A 16641-nucleotide genomic window follows, 5' to 3' on the forward strand; every position below is an offset into this window, starting at 1 on the left:
GGCATAGCAGAAGGCTTGGCTGATCTGGGGGAAAAAAGCACAACCGTTTCCAATTAGTTCTAAAGGTATCCGAAAGTGAAAATGCAGATTGAAGAGCCTGTGTGTCCCGTTCATAGCAGCCTAGCTTACAAGTCTGAAATCACAACGTTGTTTTGGCTGGAAAACATGGGTAGGGATCTGTTTTAGGCAGCTTGGGATTTTCCTGATGTGTTTTCCCATGCCCAGGGGAGGGATTTATTACATCTAATTATACATTTGAGATGATTGCTTTGGGGTAATGACCAACATTATCACTGGCGGCAAATATTTACAACGTAAGCTAAAAACCAGCACGAATACTCAGTCAGTGTGGTTCTGCGTTGCCATGATCTGTTGTGAAATGCTGATGGGTCTTGCAACAGTCCCTCACTAGGCTGTTAAATTGAGTCACAGCCCTTTGTGATTCCATTTAGATCAACAAATATTATTCAAACTATTTAAAAATATATACCTTTTTCTTAATTTGATATCTTACTAAAATTTAAATCCCATTAAATGTCATGAATTTTAGCTGCAAGCTCAAGAGTGTTAAAGGATTGCTGGCTGTCTCCTCTTCGTGTTCTGATTTGGTGTAAACTACTCCTCTTTGTGTCAACCCTTCTTTTTTGGATTATTAACCATCTCTGTCTGTGGCTGCTCCAGCTCTCTTTTAGATGTAAGGGATAATGTGTATCAAATGTCCCAGCTAATCTCATTGGTATTTTCTCCTCTCTCATTCTCTCCGGGGAAAGGAGAACAAACAGAAAGCTGAATCGCTGTTTGCTACCTGTATATTTGTATGACCATCTCTGGGATGGGGCAGCAGGAGTGAAGCTGACTCAATTTTTACTGAGCAAACGGTAAAGACAGGTTCATGTCATGCTCCCTAGATGATGCAGGAGCCCAATGTATCAAGGGATGTCAGCCTTCTCAGAGATTCTTTCATTATCCCCAGAAATGGGATTGTATTTCAGGAATATTTTTGTGGTATATATCAATATCGAGACCGTAATTGGAGTATTAAAAGACATTTCAGATCAAGCAATGATACTCACGTGCAGGAAGCACTCACCAGTTTCAACTCCCGTGAAGGTTTTCATTATTACGAGGAAAAGTATATGCAATTTTAATCTATAGTGAGAGATTTTAATGAATTTCATGTAGTAAGTGACCTGCAAAAAACAAACTCTAAACCGCTGTTTAAAAATGAAACAGTTTAAGAACATTCCCTTGAATCTTACATTCATTCTCAGACTTGTAGAAGTGAGTAGGGTAAAGTGAGACTGAAAATAATCTGACACCACGAAGGTCAGCACTGAAAATAAGGAACTCATTTCAGTCCCTTGTCTTCTGAGCTATATAGACATTTCTTTATATTGTCATAATACATATTTTTATAAACAAAACAACTTGCTAACTTTCTTTTGTTTCTTTCCCATGGGTTCTGGTTGTTGCTTTATGTAGAGTACAATAATGGAAAAAATATGTTCAATAAAAAACGTGATAGATATTTCATATAAAAAACATCTGGACTGCCAAATATGTATCTATCTCCCTCACAGCAAAAGAAAGTTATGAGTAACTGGGATGTGAGTAACGGATGACAAAGGCAGTAACTCCCAATTAAATCAATGCATCTTAAGTGCCTAAATAAGAATTTTAGTCTAGAAACCCTAATCATTATGATTTCTAAATTAATAATAACTCTTTTCAACAGCCATTCAAGAAAAGCACTTTAAGAAGCAAGTTGGCCAAACGATAAAAGAAGACAATATATCTAACAAGACTGCTGTACAAGAAGGTGGACTTCTACTAGAAGTGAGTGGAAAAACGCTCTCTTTTCTGGCTTTAGGTTATTCAGTTTGATGCCATATTCAGTTTAATGCTTTGTGGCAGCTTTGAACAAATGGTCAAACTTGGTGTGGGTCATTCAAAAATCACACATGTGAGTGCTTTCTGGCAGTTGTGATAGTCCTGGTCAGTCTCCATTTGGCAGTTGTACCTTGCACCCTTACATCCTTGAAATTACTCGTGAACTCCAGCAGGCCAGTTTACAGTTCTTTTTCACTTGGGATGATAGAAGAGGTTTATTTTACTTGGCAAAATTTAGAGTGCCAACAGGAGCTTTCCTTGTTTCTGATCTGAGTTTAGATTATTCTGGGATATTTTAATTAATCCTGCTTCCTCAAGTCTGTGCTCTGAGGGAAGCTGTGTGTTAAGAAGTTATTTCTTCTATGCATTTTTATCCCTGGATTTCCATAAACATTTTTCTTAGGGACTTTATAGTGGCAGAGGAGGATAAAGGGGCCATACTTTAGTGAGAATTGGATCCATTAATCTGGAGGAAGAATAAATACTGCTGTGAACTACTGAACCAGATAGATCACAGCAGTCCATCCCAGATACATCTGCATTTCAAACACATGATGTAATAATGCCTTTTATACATTGAGGTCCTTGGAAATTCCTGTGTGATTAAGACTACATATGTATAGTTGCTTTGGATAGGATAATATTTGTGGTAGAAAAATTGTATTTTAATAACAGCTCTGAGATATATATAAATGTAAATGAAATAGTAGCCTCTAGCAAATAAATGCAGTATACTATTAAAGAAAAAAGGCAATTTATCATGGGATCCAATATCACAAGTTGTTCATAAATGGTATGGAATGGAAAAACTGACACCCTGCTTTCCTTCCTCATATTACTTAAGAAGATTTTAATTTTGTATTTCAAAGCAAGTAACACAGTCACCTGATTAGTTAGTGTTAGCACCAGAAAGAGAAGTTTGGCTGTCAGGTATTATGTGCAATCATAGAATCATAGAATGGTTTGGATTGCAAGAGACCTTAAAGATCATCTCATTCCAACCCTCCTGCCACAGGCAGGGACCTCTTCCACTAGATCAGGTTGCTCCAAGCCCCGTCCAACCTGGCCTTGAACACTGCCAGGGATGGGGCAGCCACAACTTCTCTGGGCAACCCATTCCAGTGCCTCACCACCCTCACAGTCATTTCCGTTCTCAATGATTAGGGAGCACAGGACATACTATAAAGGATGTCTATGGTGAGTGTGTAGTTTTTAATGAGGGTCTCCTATCTTTAGTCTATGCTTTTTTGGGTGTATATGACATGCCTACAAGTTACAATCATTAAGGATCTTCAGAGCTACTGGCACAGGGAAAGAACACTGATACATAATTTCAGGTAGGTTACACAAGACTAATATTACTGAATATGATAATGGTCTGCTAACTACAGCATACATAGGAGTCACATTCACAATGAATATGTGGGAGATATTTTATCCCGGATTACACTTAATGTGGATCATTAACGAGATGATTAAGAGCATGTTAATATGAATGTATTCACCAGGCTTCATTTGTGGGCATGTCTGACCTAGAATAAGAGGGTGACTTTTCTGGGAACATTCCCTGGGGCCTGAATTTGGCTTATACGCTCATTCAGTGGCTAAGGCATGTGAAAAAAATGGGGTTTTTTGTTCTTCCACCAAATTCACCATGCTGGTTATCAGGGACTGTGGGGTTTAACTAAATAGTCACATCTGTGCTTCCTTCCAAGGAGAAGCAAACAGTCTTGGTGCTGGTTGCTGTGCTTTATATATTGACTTGTAAATGTGGCCACTTTTCTGGCTCTCTAAAGACATTTTTCTGCTGTCAAAAGGCACTTTCCTTCTTGTGACTTTGCCTCGCACTGTGCAAACTCTCCTAGATGCTTTCCATAATACAAACCAGAATAATATGAATCACCAAAATATGTATGAATAATACTGTCTGTGAACACAATTTAATGGAAAAACAGGGATAATTGCCTTTGCCTTTTGCCTTTTTTTTTATTTCCCTAGTTAGTATGATCCCTCTGCTCTATGTATAGGTAGAAATATGGTACAAGAAGTACCCTAATTACTGGTAAATAACGTATCTGTGATTCTTGAGTCTTGGAACAATGCAGTACTTCCCCTTTCAGCTTGAAAGAAAATAATGGAATTAGGCTGTCTTCAAAGTATGTTTAAAATGTCTTTTATTTCTAAAGGCCTCTGCCACAACATGTGTTTTTTGTTTAACATTTTATAGGCGTTTTTTACAGCCATAATCAAATAGCTTTCATCAGCATTAACAGAATAAACAATGATACCAGTTTATCAAAGACTTTTTAGTGGAGCACAGCAGGTATCTAAATAAATAATTTCTTTCAGTGTTTTAAGATCACTTCTTCTGGATAAGAGAGTCTTTCCTTGCCATCTTTGTTTCCCTTTGGAGGGAAGACAGTTCGATTTTGTTAATGGTCTTTCTGAGTGTACCCCATTCTTGCAATTTTTGCTCTCCTTGGAGACTTCAGACTCTGTTTGACTGCAGTAATGGCTTTTAACTTTATGCTTTAAAGTATTTTCCAAGACAGGTGGCATTGCAGCCTTTGTGCCACATGCCTTCTGGCAGAAAAGGGCCACATTCAGTTTCTGAAGCTTGTTACTGAATACTTAAGGAACACTGGGCCAAACCCGTATCCAGAAAACTGTGAAAATAAATAGTATTGGCAGTCAATAAATCCAGAAAGAATTTATGGGGTGATGGGGTGGAGAAACACAATAAAACGGTGTCTTGGAAAAATAAGAATGAATCACTGGTGGGTATCTAGGCAATAGCCTCGAGTGCAATAATCTCGAGTGCAATAATCATCTAGTGGCTGTTAGCCACCTCCTACTCTTCCCCCCAGCTATGCTGCACTCACAGTCTCAAGTCCAGACTCAGAGTCTACACCGTTGTGCAGGTAATTCCTCATCCCAAATGCATGTGTAATTTTCGTGTGTAATACTATCTACTGGAAGAATTAAATCTCTGTTGTTGAGAGGAAGGCCCTATCTGGACTTGTTTTCTCAATGACACGCAGTGAGGCAGTGGCCCCATCATCACCACTGACACTCCTTCTTGTGTAATCATTACCCATGTACTAAGTGGTACCCTCCTATAATTGTCACTTGGACTTTATTCACCACCTCACAGTTGCTCCTGCAGGTTGTTTTGCTCCTTATAGAAGTCACTGATGCTCAAATTTCTATCTCAACCCTTGCTGCTAAGAAGATGGCTTGATGGGCTTCCTTTCCTTCTTTGTTATGTCTGCTGGTCTTCTGTTCCACTCCTGGAGGTAGCAGCCGAAGATTTATTGTATCTCTGCCTCCAGATGTACTGGACATACTTCTTTTCAGGTCTGAAAATAGTGCTTTAAATCCAAAATGTCACAATATTTTAAAGAAACACGGATGATCCAGGCAGCTCCCAAACAGGTGCTAATGGAGTAAGACTGCCTGGTTCTCTCATGCCCCATCTCACTGATGAACACTGATGAAGGCCAGACCTGACCTGTTTTGTCATTTTCGTGCTTACCAGCAGCTCACAATCTTTCAGGAAAGGTCCATGTTATTTTCAGGATGTTCCAAGGCTCTCTTTTGCCCAGTTCAGAGACAGATTTCCACATGCGTCCTCTACTCTTAAGGCTTTGGGGCACAAGAATCACATTTCTGTGGTTTTGTCTCATGTTTTTCTTTATGGCTGCACTGACAGTGCCAGTCATCGTACTATCCTGGTGTTTCTTACTCAGTAACACTGTACGTTCTGTTTACTATCTTTATGATGTGGACAAGGACACAGAGTGCACCCTAAGTAAGTTTGCAGATGACAGCAAATTGGGCGGGAGTGTTGACGTGCTGGAGGGTAGGAAGACTCTCCAAAGGGATCTGGACAGGCTTACAACTCACTTATTTAAACTTTTAGACAAAGACTGTCAGATGCCTGGCATCCTAAAAAAAAATCTTAAAATCAGAGACATATGGTCTTTTATTAAAAAAGAAACCCAAACCAACCAAAACTAAAAAGCCTAACAAAAAAAAAAAAAAACCCGAACCAAAAAACCAGCAAAACCCAAAACAAACCCAAAACCTTCTTCAAAATCATGTCTTGGTAGTTCCTGTTGAAGTCAGTGAGGATTTTTTCATTAACTTAAATACCAAATAGAGCCCAAGGCTTCTTAATCAAAAGCAATGAAAGTCAGTCTTTTTATCTAAGTAAAGGATACAGGATGTGATACAATGCAAACTTGAAGCATATTATTTAACATTACGTCGTTACCTTAGAAGAGGCTGCACATAATAAGCTTTCTGGGAGTTACTTTGAACAGAGAGATATATGTGCACATTTTGGCATCAAAAGGTGTTTCCCAGCGGCTTGAACTAGAGTTCAAGTTTCATTCCAAAGGGTTTGGAAAATGATACATTAGAAGACATCCTATTGGTGCTGTTCTTCACTCTGAATAAGGAAATAACATAGGAAACCCTTTTCCTACTTGGTTTCCTGTAATTTTTTTGAACTTGTTGGTGTAATCCTACTTCCTCTTTCCAAACTGATTTATGTAATCAGTACTTCATAAAACTGTGTTCTTGAAAAAGGTACTGCAGTTTGAATTTCAGTGTGAGAGCAAGAGACCTTATTCTTCCTGTTATTTTTTAGTTAAACTTGAAAAGGAAAATTGGGAGTCAAACAAAAGTGCATGGTTGTTAAACAGAGCTATGACTGAGACATGGACTTCAGAAATCAAAAACTGGTAGAGAAAGACTTTTTGATTTACCTGGTCTTGAATTCCTTTTCAGCTTCCAACAGTGCTGACTTTCTTAGCACAGTCCTTCAAAAGTAAATCACATTAGCTCATGATCACCTTTTAATCTGCTGGTTTAAAATGGAGCCATCAAAATAGGAAATTCTCTCCCAGTCTCTTTTCAAGTTCATACAACTTTTAAAAATTACCCAAATAACCCTTTTGCTTTCCTTTGTTTTTAAACATGAACCTTCTTCCAGTAATTCAGATGACATGATTTAAGCTGACATTAGTCACTTGGGATGACTTACAAAGAATTTATCCATGAAAAAAAAAGCACCATAAATGGGGTCAGGAGTAACTTGCTGTTTTATCACATGTGTACCTTCACTTTCTCCTTGCCACAGCCAGGCAAAACACAAAGAAACATTCCAGAGGCCCTGGTCCCTCTATTTTTCCTTTGCAAATAGGCATATTACTAAAATCCAGACTTGAAATTTGGCATGGCCACAACTTTGTGCAAAACACATCCTTTGTGTTACCCTTTAAACCAATAACTAATGTTCTTGCTTATTCCTTTTTTTATTATTTTTTTTTCTTCTCAAACAAATCTGGACAGAAAAGCCTGTGACCTCTAAACACCATCTACTCTCTTCTCCAGTCCTTAATGCTACTGTTATGACCATAATGATCATGATGATGCCATAGTGCTGAGGTTTTTGAAATACAGATGGTGGCACTAAACAGTGGGGCAGAGCAAAACAAAAATATGTGATCCTCTCCCTTCAGATTTGCAGCCTAAATATGAGACAAGTGATGAAAGTGCATTTCAATGGGCAACACGGTGTGTGGAAATAAGCATAGAATCACAGAAAGGTTTGGGTTGGAAGGAACCTGAAGATTATCTAGTCTCAACCCCCCTGCCACCGTCAGGGGCACCTTCCACTAGACCAGGTTGCTCCAAGCCCCATCCAGCCTGGCCTTGAACACTGCCAGGGATGGGGCAGCCACAGCTTCTCTGGGCAACCTGTGCCAGTGCCTCACCACCCTCATAGTGAAGAATTTCTTCCTAATGTCTAATCTAAATCTCCACTCTGTCAGCTTAAAGCCCTTGCCCTGTCACTACCTGCCCTTGTAAAAAGTCCCTCTTATCTATCTTTGTGGCCTCCTCTGGACTTGCTCTAACAGGTCCATGTCCTTCTTGTGTTGGGGGCCCCAGAGCTGGATGCAGGTGGGGCTCCATGGGAGTGGATTAGAGGGGAAGAATCACCTCCCTCCACCTGCTGGCCATGCTCCTTTTGGTGCAGCTCAGCATACGGTTGGTGAATAACGACCAAAATGGTAACCATAGTTGACAGTACTCATAGTGTATAAGCAGCTTGACCTTTGCCAGGACTTTTGCAAGAGTTTTAAGGATGGGTTTGAAGGAGAAAAATCAGGTACCTCTACAGAGGCTTGTGTGGAGCCTTTTAGCAAAATGGGAAACACCATAAAGTGCTTGTTTTCAAAGCTTGCCTATGGGTAAGGGTAACACATTGGACTGATGAGAGTTAGCACTTGGCTTCTCCAACATGAAATGACAGGTTATAACTGAGGGGAAAGCAAGCTGTGAGCAGGTTGGAAAATCAGGGCAAGCAGATTATGTTTAATGTGATAGAGCAGGGGAAGCAGGCAGCCAGCACAGGTGCGCAGAGAGGAAAGACAGCATCCTCTCTGCTTTGCACTGGCATCAGATAAGTGCCTTCCGTTTGGGAGAGCAGAGGCAAACTTGCTGTCGTATAAGGAGGCCTAGCTGAGAATTTTAGGTGTACCGGTGGATAGGGAAGCTGTCCATCAGCAGCATTGAGGTAAAGATTGAACAAGCTTTGGGCACAGACCAGATGTGGATCTGAATTTCAGGCCGCTGTTGCTGTCTCCAGACTGTTTATCACAGCCAACTCCACCCGAGCTCACTTTTCACAGCCATTTCCTCTGTTTCTGCTGAGGCTATTTTGGTGCCTCTGGAGACAGTCCAGAGGCCCCATGACTTCCTCCCCAACAAAACATATTCTCCCATTTCAGCTTGATTAGGGTATTTTTTTTTTCTCTCACAGACTTCAGAGCTAATCCTTGGCAACTAGTCTCACCAATCAATAGGTTCAATATCTGTATGTAAGCTCTGCGTCGTATAGATGCACCAGGATTTAGTCTGCTACTAGAACTGGAATTCTTGCATTCAACTAATGAAGGCAATGGTAACACACTGTTCCTTCCACACAAATTTCTGCAGGATCATTTGCTTTTGAGGAAGTGCCCTGTTTTTGAAGATGGCCAGGTCATATATTGTAAAAAAGAAAAAAACTAATGAAGTAAAAGTACAATTTAAATAATACCTGTCTCTTACCACAGATCATTGCAACCTTACATTGCTTAACTGCTCTTCAACTGTTTGAAGTGAAATTAGTAATTAGTAGCTTAATCTGTACTTACAGCTGACACTTCCAGTATATTCCTCATTCTCAACTCAAAAGCTAACGAGCTGCAGCCATGCTATCTTCCCAGTAAGATGAAGTGATGAGCAAGAAAGCAGGTCCAGGAGAGACTGTGTGTTGTCTTAAGACTTTTTGCAAATTTGCGGTGATTTTGTTTTGTGCTAATGAAAGTTTCAAAAGAAAAACACACATTTCTTATGAGAAATACCGAGTACATTTCAATTTTATTTTTTGCCTACCCCAGTTAATAAAACTTAAGTATGCTATTTGATGGGTTTGAAGTGAAAAGAAAACTGCTGTTAAAAAGCATTATGCTGACCATTAAATACACTGTTTCCTGTTAACACAGATACAGTATTGATTTGGAGACAGGAGGACAGATAGGCACCCTTAAAATAGTTCTGTTCCTGTTCCAAGAACTTCAAGAGAAATCACCATCATTCTGATTTTAACTGTCCCTGACATTTTATGAGTACAAAAAAGAAAAATGAGATAGTTTTTATATCCCACTATAATTGCAGTTCTTCCAGGAATTCCTAGCTGCAAAAGTTGATGGTGGCCAACAGCAGGCATTTTACCCAATGTGTTCTACACCTTTCACCCCTCCTTCAAGCACTGCAATGCTCCCAGAATTCTCCAGTAACTGAGATTGGGCTTCTTTTAGCAAGAAGAAAAGAAATGTACTCTCAGACTAAAGCAGGGGCTTACAGAAGGGGAACCCTTGGGGAAGGCTTAATCTAGTTTAGAACTCAGCTTAAGATTTGCAGTCATTGCTGCTGGTTAGATGAGTTGTCTGTAACTTTCCATCCTTATCTCTTTCTAGACAATTGATGCACTGTCATCCACTTGATATCTAGCTTAAAGAAAGTATTGCTTGCTGCTCTGGGGCAATGTAACACATTAGTAGCAGAATTCACCCTTGCTGCCAGTGTGGGACAGGGTGTGTTTTATACAGGATATAAAACATGCATAAGATGGTAACGTGTACAGTTAGACAGTTTCCAGAGTTAAATTCAGGAATTCCACACTCCTTAAAAAATCCACTGACCTGAAATGGTGTTTAAAAAAAGCTGGTTTAGCATGTATTATGGAACAGAATGTGAAATACAGATTGTTTTGCTCTTCTCCCCACCCCTGAAATAGTTCTGTGTTAGAAAATGTGATATATAGCAGTAAATACTCAGAAAAATAGTGCTATGAAATTAGGACATCACAATCTGTTTACAATACACAGGCTGCAACATTGTCTCTTTTAGGTTTTGATTCCTTACAGAAAGAGACGTCTGCCATTCATACTCGCTAACAGTTTGCAAGTACAAATGAAAGTCAGCTGCGGATGGAATATTATGACGGCTTCTTCTTTTCAGGACATGATGCACTTACATGTAAATAACACTGAAAAAAAATCCAGACATTTGGTACTTACATATGTCTAATTGTCCAGCATGTTGGATAAATATTATTTGAGACTCTTTTCAGTAAGTTATTTCTGTGGAAGATAAAGGGTAATCTTACTACATTTGTTACTGCAAAGTCTACCTAACTAAATTTGTTATTGCAAGTGCAGAGTAGTGAGCAATTAATGCTTCATTTTGAGTCTTCTCAAATGAAATTAATCAGGCTTGCATTTTCTATATTGAAATTGTTGAAGAGAAGACTGAAAAGCTCAGAGCAGCTGCAGAACTCAGAAAGAAGAAAGGGCTGAACTTGCACTGAAGATACGATATTGCCCCAGCTTTGCTTCCATCTGTGAATACAACATCTGCTTTTGAGGAAGTGAAATGAGAAACTGCTTAAATCAATATAAAGATTGTTTCTATTTCCAAGTGCAGTCCAGGGCACGGTATTTGTGAAAGAACATCGGCAGGAGGGTTCCATTACTAGTAGAGCGCAATTTTAAATTCAACATCATGATTAATTGAGGAGGACAAAGGAAAAGATATAAGAAGTTATCTCCTACATTAGTATTCTTTCATGATAATTGCTAAAGTAAATTGCACATTACTTATCCAAGTGCCCACTAGCATATCCAATAATCACAATACATATATCTATGTATTAATAAATAAAATGTCCTTTTTCCTGACAAATTTGGAATTAATGATTTTAATATTATTCTCTTTAGATTACTATAAATAGTCTCCAGAACGTGTATAATGTCCATTAATCTCAGGTAGTATTCATATACTCAATTCCCATATGAAATCCTAATTGGTAATGCAAAGAAAAGAATCATGGCTTTTTTAAAATTAAACATGAAAAAAATCCACCAACCTTGCCATCAATAGAAAGCATTGTTGGTGTTAGTAATTTTAACTCAGCAAACATATCATATCTAAGCAAATATGCCATGTAACAGATTTGTACTGAAGTGGATGATGTCACCCATAAATTCACTTTTGCAGCAACAAAACCTTCTCTAACCTGTCTTTAAGCTGTAAGTCATTAGCGCTGCTCTGCTCTGGAAGCATACAATCTTGCATTCTCATTTCCAGTGTTTGGTACTTCTGAAAACAATGGGATTCCATTGGGATGTATCTCTTTCTAGTGTGCACCACAGCAGCTTTCCGCACACACAAAATCAAACGATGCTTCAACTATCATTTCTCAGTACCATCTTGGGCAGAGTAGTTAGTTTCAAAGTGCTAGGCTCATCAGAGCCCGGTGGTTCATGCATATCGTAATGAAGAGAAGTCCTAACCCAAGGACTTGACACAGACTAAGCAAGTTTTGTTACAAAAACTTAGCTTAGAATGAAAGTATAAGGGAAGAAAAGCTACATTTACAATTTTGCATTATGCAATCAAAACAACTTTAAAGGCAAAAGTTGTTCTTGGTTGCGTCCAATACTTATTACATATCAAGTGTATAAAAAGCAACATCACCATGGGGTAAAATTCATTTACATGTGTGCACACATTAAAATCTCACCCTCCAGGGTGTTTTCTTGAAAGTTTATAGCTCACACTTACCAGAGCCCAATGACTTACATTTTCCTAACTGATTTCCAGGAGGCCAGTTTTGTCTGCTGCCTCTTGACGAGCCACAGTGTTCCAGTTCCCTTGTTAGACTGAAGACACATACATAAACAAGAATGTCCAAAGTGGCCCTAATTCCTTGGTGGAAGTGATGGGATACTGAAAAATGGAATTAAGAGACATTTCACCAGCTGAATGTTTTACAATCGTCCATGCTTTTCGATGGCACAGCTCTTCCCTCCAACAGTAAATGGGAGTACCAGGCTCAAATTCTTCTGGCAACGTGAACAATCTTAGAAAATATTGCCAGGCCCTGCTCTGGGTAGCACAGCACTAGATGCTGAGTTTCCATACTGTCTTTAAGGGAGCTGAAGTGACATGCAGGCTCAGAGAGACATGCAGGAACATGAACTTTATTTTAATTGGGAAGACAAAAACAGTGAAAGGGGCATGCTGATCATATGTACGTATTTCTTCGTATTTGAAAAGAAACATTTCTGCTGGCTATGAAATCAAATCAATCACATTGAGCACTTTCCTTCTTACAGGCTTCCCATATAAACCCACAGCTGTAGGCTTCAGCCTGTAGGATTTACTTCCTCCCTTGGCTCAAATCATGGAAATTCATCTTCTGTTTTGTTTCTTTCGCCTGAAAACTAAGCAGTACATGCAAGGCTTTGATCAAAACTGAATGCTGAAAACAATCCTGCCACTCCCCCTTTGCACGAAATAGTGCTTACTCACAGAAATATTCCTTTTGAAGTTGCTTTGTAGATATCAGAGAAATGTATGAGTCCGGAGGGCTAAGAGATACTGTACTCGTTGAGTAAAAGCCATATTCTGATGTCACCAAATACAGTATTTCTGAATGGTCTTTTATGTGGGTTTTATTTCAGGGTTCTGTAAGAGTTTCTTGTTTTTCTTGTTTTTCTTTTTTATTCAGTTTATAAAGAGAACCTCAGGGATTTCAGAGGGATTTTTGAGAAGGTCAATTATGAATCCTAAAAACACCAGTGGAAAGAAATACTGATTCACTAAACAATACAGTTAAAGACGGAAGACACATTAACTGTCTGCATTTTCCTCCTAATGTTCATAAGACGAGAACAAGTATTTCCCAAGTTTTTAAATTGCTGCTTACTTAGATCACCAGAAAATGGCCCCATCCCACATAGGATGCAAAACCTCAGCGATCCACTGTTAAGTGAAGCTGTTCCAGATAAACTGCGAGCCAACTGACCCTGGAAATTTAGTACCCAAGTTGCGTGACTCGAAAATCTGTTCAAAGCAAGGCATGGCTGCAGGCCTTGACTGTTGTACTTTAGTAACCATAGTAACATGGTCTCTGGAGACCTAATGCTAGTGAATTTTCCTTTATTTCAAGGAAGAGTAATAAGAGAAATGTGTATTGGAACTTGTTTTCTGTCTCTTCCCCCCCCCCCCCCCCCCCATTTTTACTATGCCATGACCTTGACCAAAATATCTTTGAAGTATTTGCTGGCTGATTTTCTGCTATGGGATCAGAAAAAAAATCAGGATATATAAAGGATCTTGCCAAAGGAAGTCCTACCTTCCTCAAAATATTTAGCTTCATTCCCAAAGAGAACCTCTTGACTAATAATGTTTCAAAAACTTCTTAATGGAAGGAACTGATAACTTTCATCTCCCGGCTACTGTGGGCACCAGAATAATGTTGTACATTCTTTGAACTGATAGACTAATTGTTTTTTGTTTCAGTAGCAGGTGCAGCTTTTCGTGAGTACATAATTGGATGTACATGTTCTTTCAAAAGAACACAGGCCCCTGTCTGGTGCCAAGCTCTTTTTTTTTCTTCTTTTTTTTTTTTCCATTTGGGAAAAAAAATACCCACATGATTTCATTTTTAAAGTACAATGTAGGAAACTCATGTAAGTTTTTTTAAAAGGCCAAATACAAACAAACAAATGTTCACAATACATACTTAAGGCTGTCTCACATATTTCAGCTATTATCCTGCATTAGAAATTCCATCTGTCATTGAATCCATATGGTTTACCAAATGGCAGTTTATAACCACGTATTTTTTGCAGATTTGAAGTTAGTTGTGTTTTGTTGCAAAAGTTCTAATGTCCACGCTCATGTCTTTGTTTATGTGCGTATGTTTCTATGTGTTGGATGTGTCCCCCTCTGCATGTGTCAGTATATGCAAAATTGCTAGTAACTGTAATAGGATGCAAGTAGACTTTATTGATTAAAACACACCAGTTGAAAATAAGGCAAATAACATCAACATTGAGCCGTGGAGTTCAGTTATTTCCTCCTCTAAATCCAAGAGCCCTGTTTCAGGGTTTCCATTATTTCTACTGAAAGCTGCCTTCACATTATTTCTACTGAGGAAAGCTGCCTTTATTTCTCTGTGCTGTCCCCTCTGTGTTTTGGGCAGACACATGTCTACACTAGGGAGTGTAACCTGCACAGGTATGAAGCTGGTCCACATCCCCTTTCTCTTTTCGTCCCTCCAGGTTATGGATTACCCAGGCAGATGACTGCTGTGGTTCTGACACAGCACAAGAGTGCAGCCTCCTGTTCACTGGGAATGAGAGAAAGCTATTGTTGAGAATTCCATTTAAGTAACTGAAAATGTTTAAAGTCATATGTGGAGCCATATACTTTGTTGTCCTGTGTAATGTGTAACTTAGAACAAAAAAGCTGGGAATAGTTTTTGTTCATTCTCATGGACTGAAGCTGTCTCTCTTCCACTCAGTCTAACAAATCACTAGGATTCTGGCCAGAATAATGGAAAATCTCTATGCAGAATTACTGTAAAGGGCTTGAGTATGAATTTGTACATGATACCTGAGAGATTTATCTGAGAGGTCAGAAGAGGTCTTTTCCTACTAATCTACAGTCACTATTGTTCACTCCTGGGGTACCAGACCTGTGTTAGCAAACACACTCCATCCTCCCATCTGCGGTAAGAAAAGTATAAATCTCAGCACAACTCTGATTCTGTTTTCAGAGTCCTCTGTCCTACAGATGTCAGGTTTCACACTGAACTGCCTCAGGGTATTTACTTTAGGGTAATGTTGAGAAAACTGAAAAATTTGCAGTCATGGGTAAGACTCACTGGTTAGGAAGTTTTACTCCATGTCCAGCTTGTCTCTTTTTAGTGTGTCTGAAGCAGCAGGTTTCCCAGCTAAAATGAGGTTTAGACACATGGAATTTGTGTTAAGCCTCAACAGCCTCATGCGGCTCCATAAAAGTTGTTGTTGCACCAAAGTGGGTTTTGCTTTTCCTGCCTGCAGGGTAGAGCATCTGATGTCTGCGTTTGGGGTCATGAAAACCAGTCAATGCTTACTCAAGAGATCTTAACTCAGGAGAGGACATCAACATTTTGAGAACAGAACAAAAACAAAGTGGGGAAAGTTTGGAATTCTCTTCATTTACATACATCCCTCAAATCCATACTTATTTCTCTTAACCTAAACACATGCCTCCTTGAAATTTCCCTTCGCTTCTTCTTTCCTCTTGCTCCCTCCTGCCCTCCTTATACCTCACAACCTCACAGACATAGCTGCCAGTCCACTGATCTGAACCCTTAGAAACGGCTAGAAATGGGACACATGGTCCCATTTCCCTTTCCCGTTCTAAAAATTGCTGCACCTGGTCCAGCCCAACTGACTCTGTGAAAGAAAAACTTGTATAAAGAAAAACCTGCCCATCCTCCACTGTGTGGAAGCAGGTTTTACGTTTGAAAAGTAGAGACTCATCTCTTAGGGTACGTGTCTAAGCCTAAACAATACGTACCAATATGCTGGATGAAGAAGGTTCATTTTCAGACAGAGGTATTTATTTCTTGATTCATAAAAGCAATCTTTGGCAAAGGAAGGTGCTCCCCAGCTATTTCATAAAGGGGCTGGAAAACTCCAGCTTACCTGCAGGACAAACCACATTTTAAGGTTGTTCAGCATGATACATGTGAGAGTCTTTGATCTTATTCAGATCTTGTGGTAATTTTTTTAAGCCTTCCCAGATAGAACTTGTTGCATTAATTTGCATAGGTTAAGAACATTTCTTAAATGAAGAACCTTTCTTTAATATTCCTAAGTTCTACCTGCCCCAGATGCACAGGCAGGACTGAACATCTTTTGGGACATGCATAATAGCAGCCACAGACATGAAGGAGCTCCCTTAAATGTCCTGTTGTTGTCTTTGTGGACGTTTTTATTCTGTTCAAATTAAAAGGCCTGCCAGATGTTCAAAATGTAATAACATTCATGACATCACATCACTGATGGTTTCATTGCTGTGAAGATGAGTCCAAACAGACAAGATGCCAAACATGCTTTCTTGTCTCCACTTGACATTGGACATGGATATGACAAATACCATCTATGGAGGCTCCTCTCAGTGTAGTGAAAGGCACAGATGTGAATATGTAGGAATCTTGACACATTGTCTTCTGGTTGGTGAGGCGCTAAGATGAATTTGGGCATTATTTAGAGCAGAAAATAGCAGCAGTCCAGCAACTCCTTGCACTTGGAGAGTCGACAGGGATAACTATTGTTAAACACAAACCCAACT

The 16641-nt window shown here is 39.3% G+C and overlaps 1 protein-coding gene across 1 annotated transcript in view; it reads left to right on the forward strand.

The window, feature by feature from the left end:
* The first annotated feature begins 277 nt into the window (after positions 1–277).
* The window catches only part of AHRR (aryl-hydrocarbon receptor repressor), a 30018-nt gene continuing 13654 nt past the window's right edge, over positions 278–16641 (forward strand). Inside the window, exons 1-2 of the mRNA XM_010016298.1 lie at positions 278–314; positions 1736–1836. Coding sequence (XP_010014600.1) covers positions 278–314; positions 1736–1836 — 138 coding nt within the window. The remainder of the gene's footprint in view (positions 315–1735; positions 1837–16641) is intronic.

Source organism: Nestor notabilis, unplaced genomic scaffold, assembly GCF_000696875.1.
Source record: "Nestor notabilis isolate BGI_N333 unplaced genomic scaffold, ASM69687v1 scaffold5786, whole genome shotgun sequence".
Classification (NCBI taxonomy): domain Eukaryota; kingdom Metazoa; phylum Chordata; class Aves; order Psittaciformes; family Psittacidae; genus Nestor; species Nestor notabilis.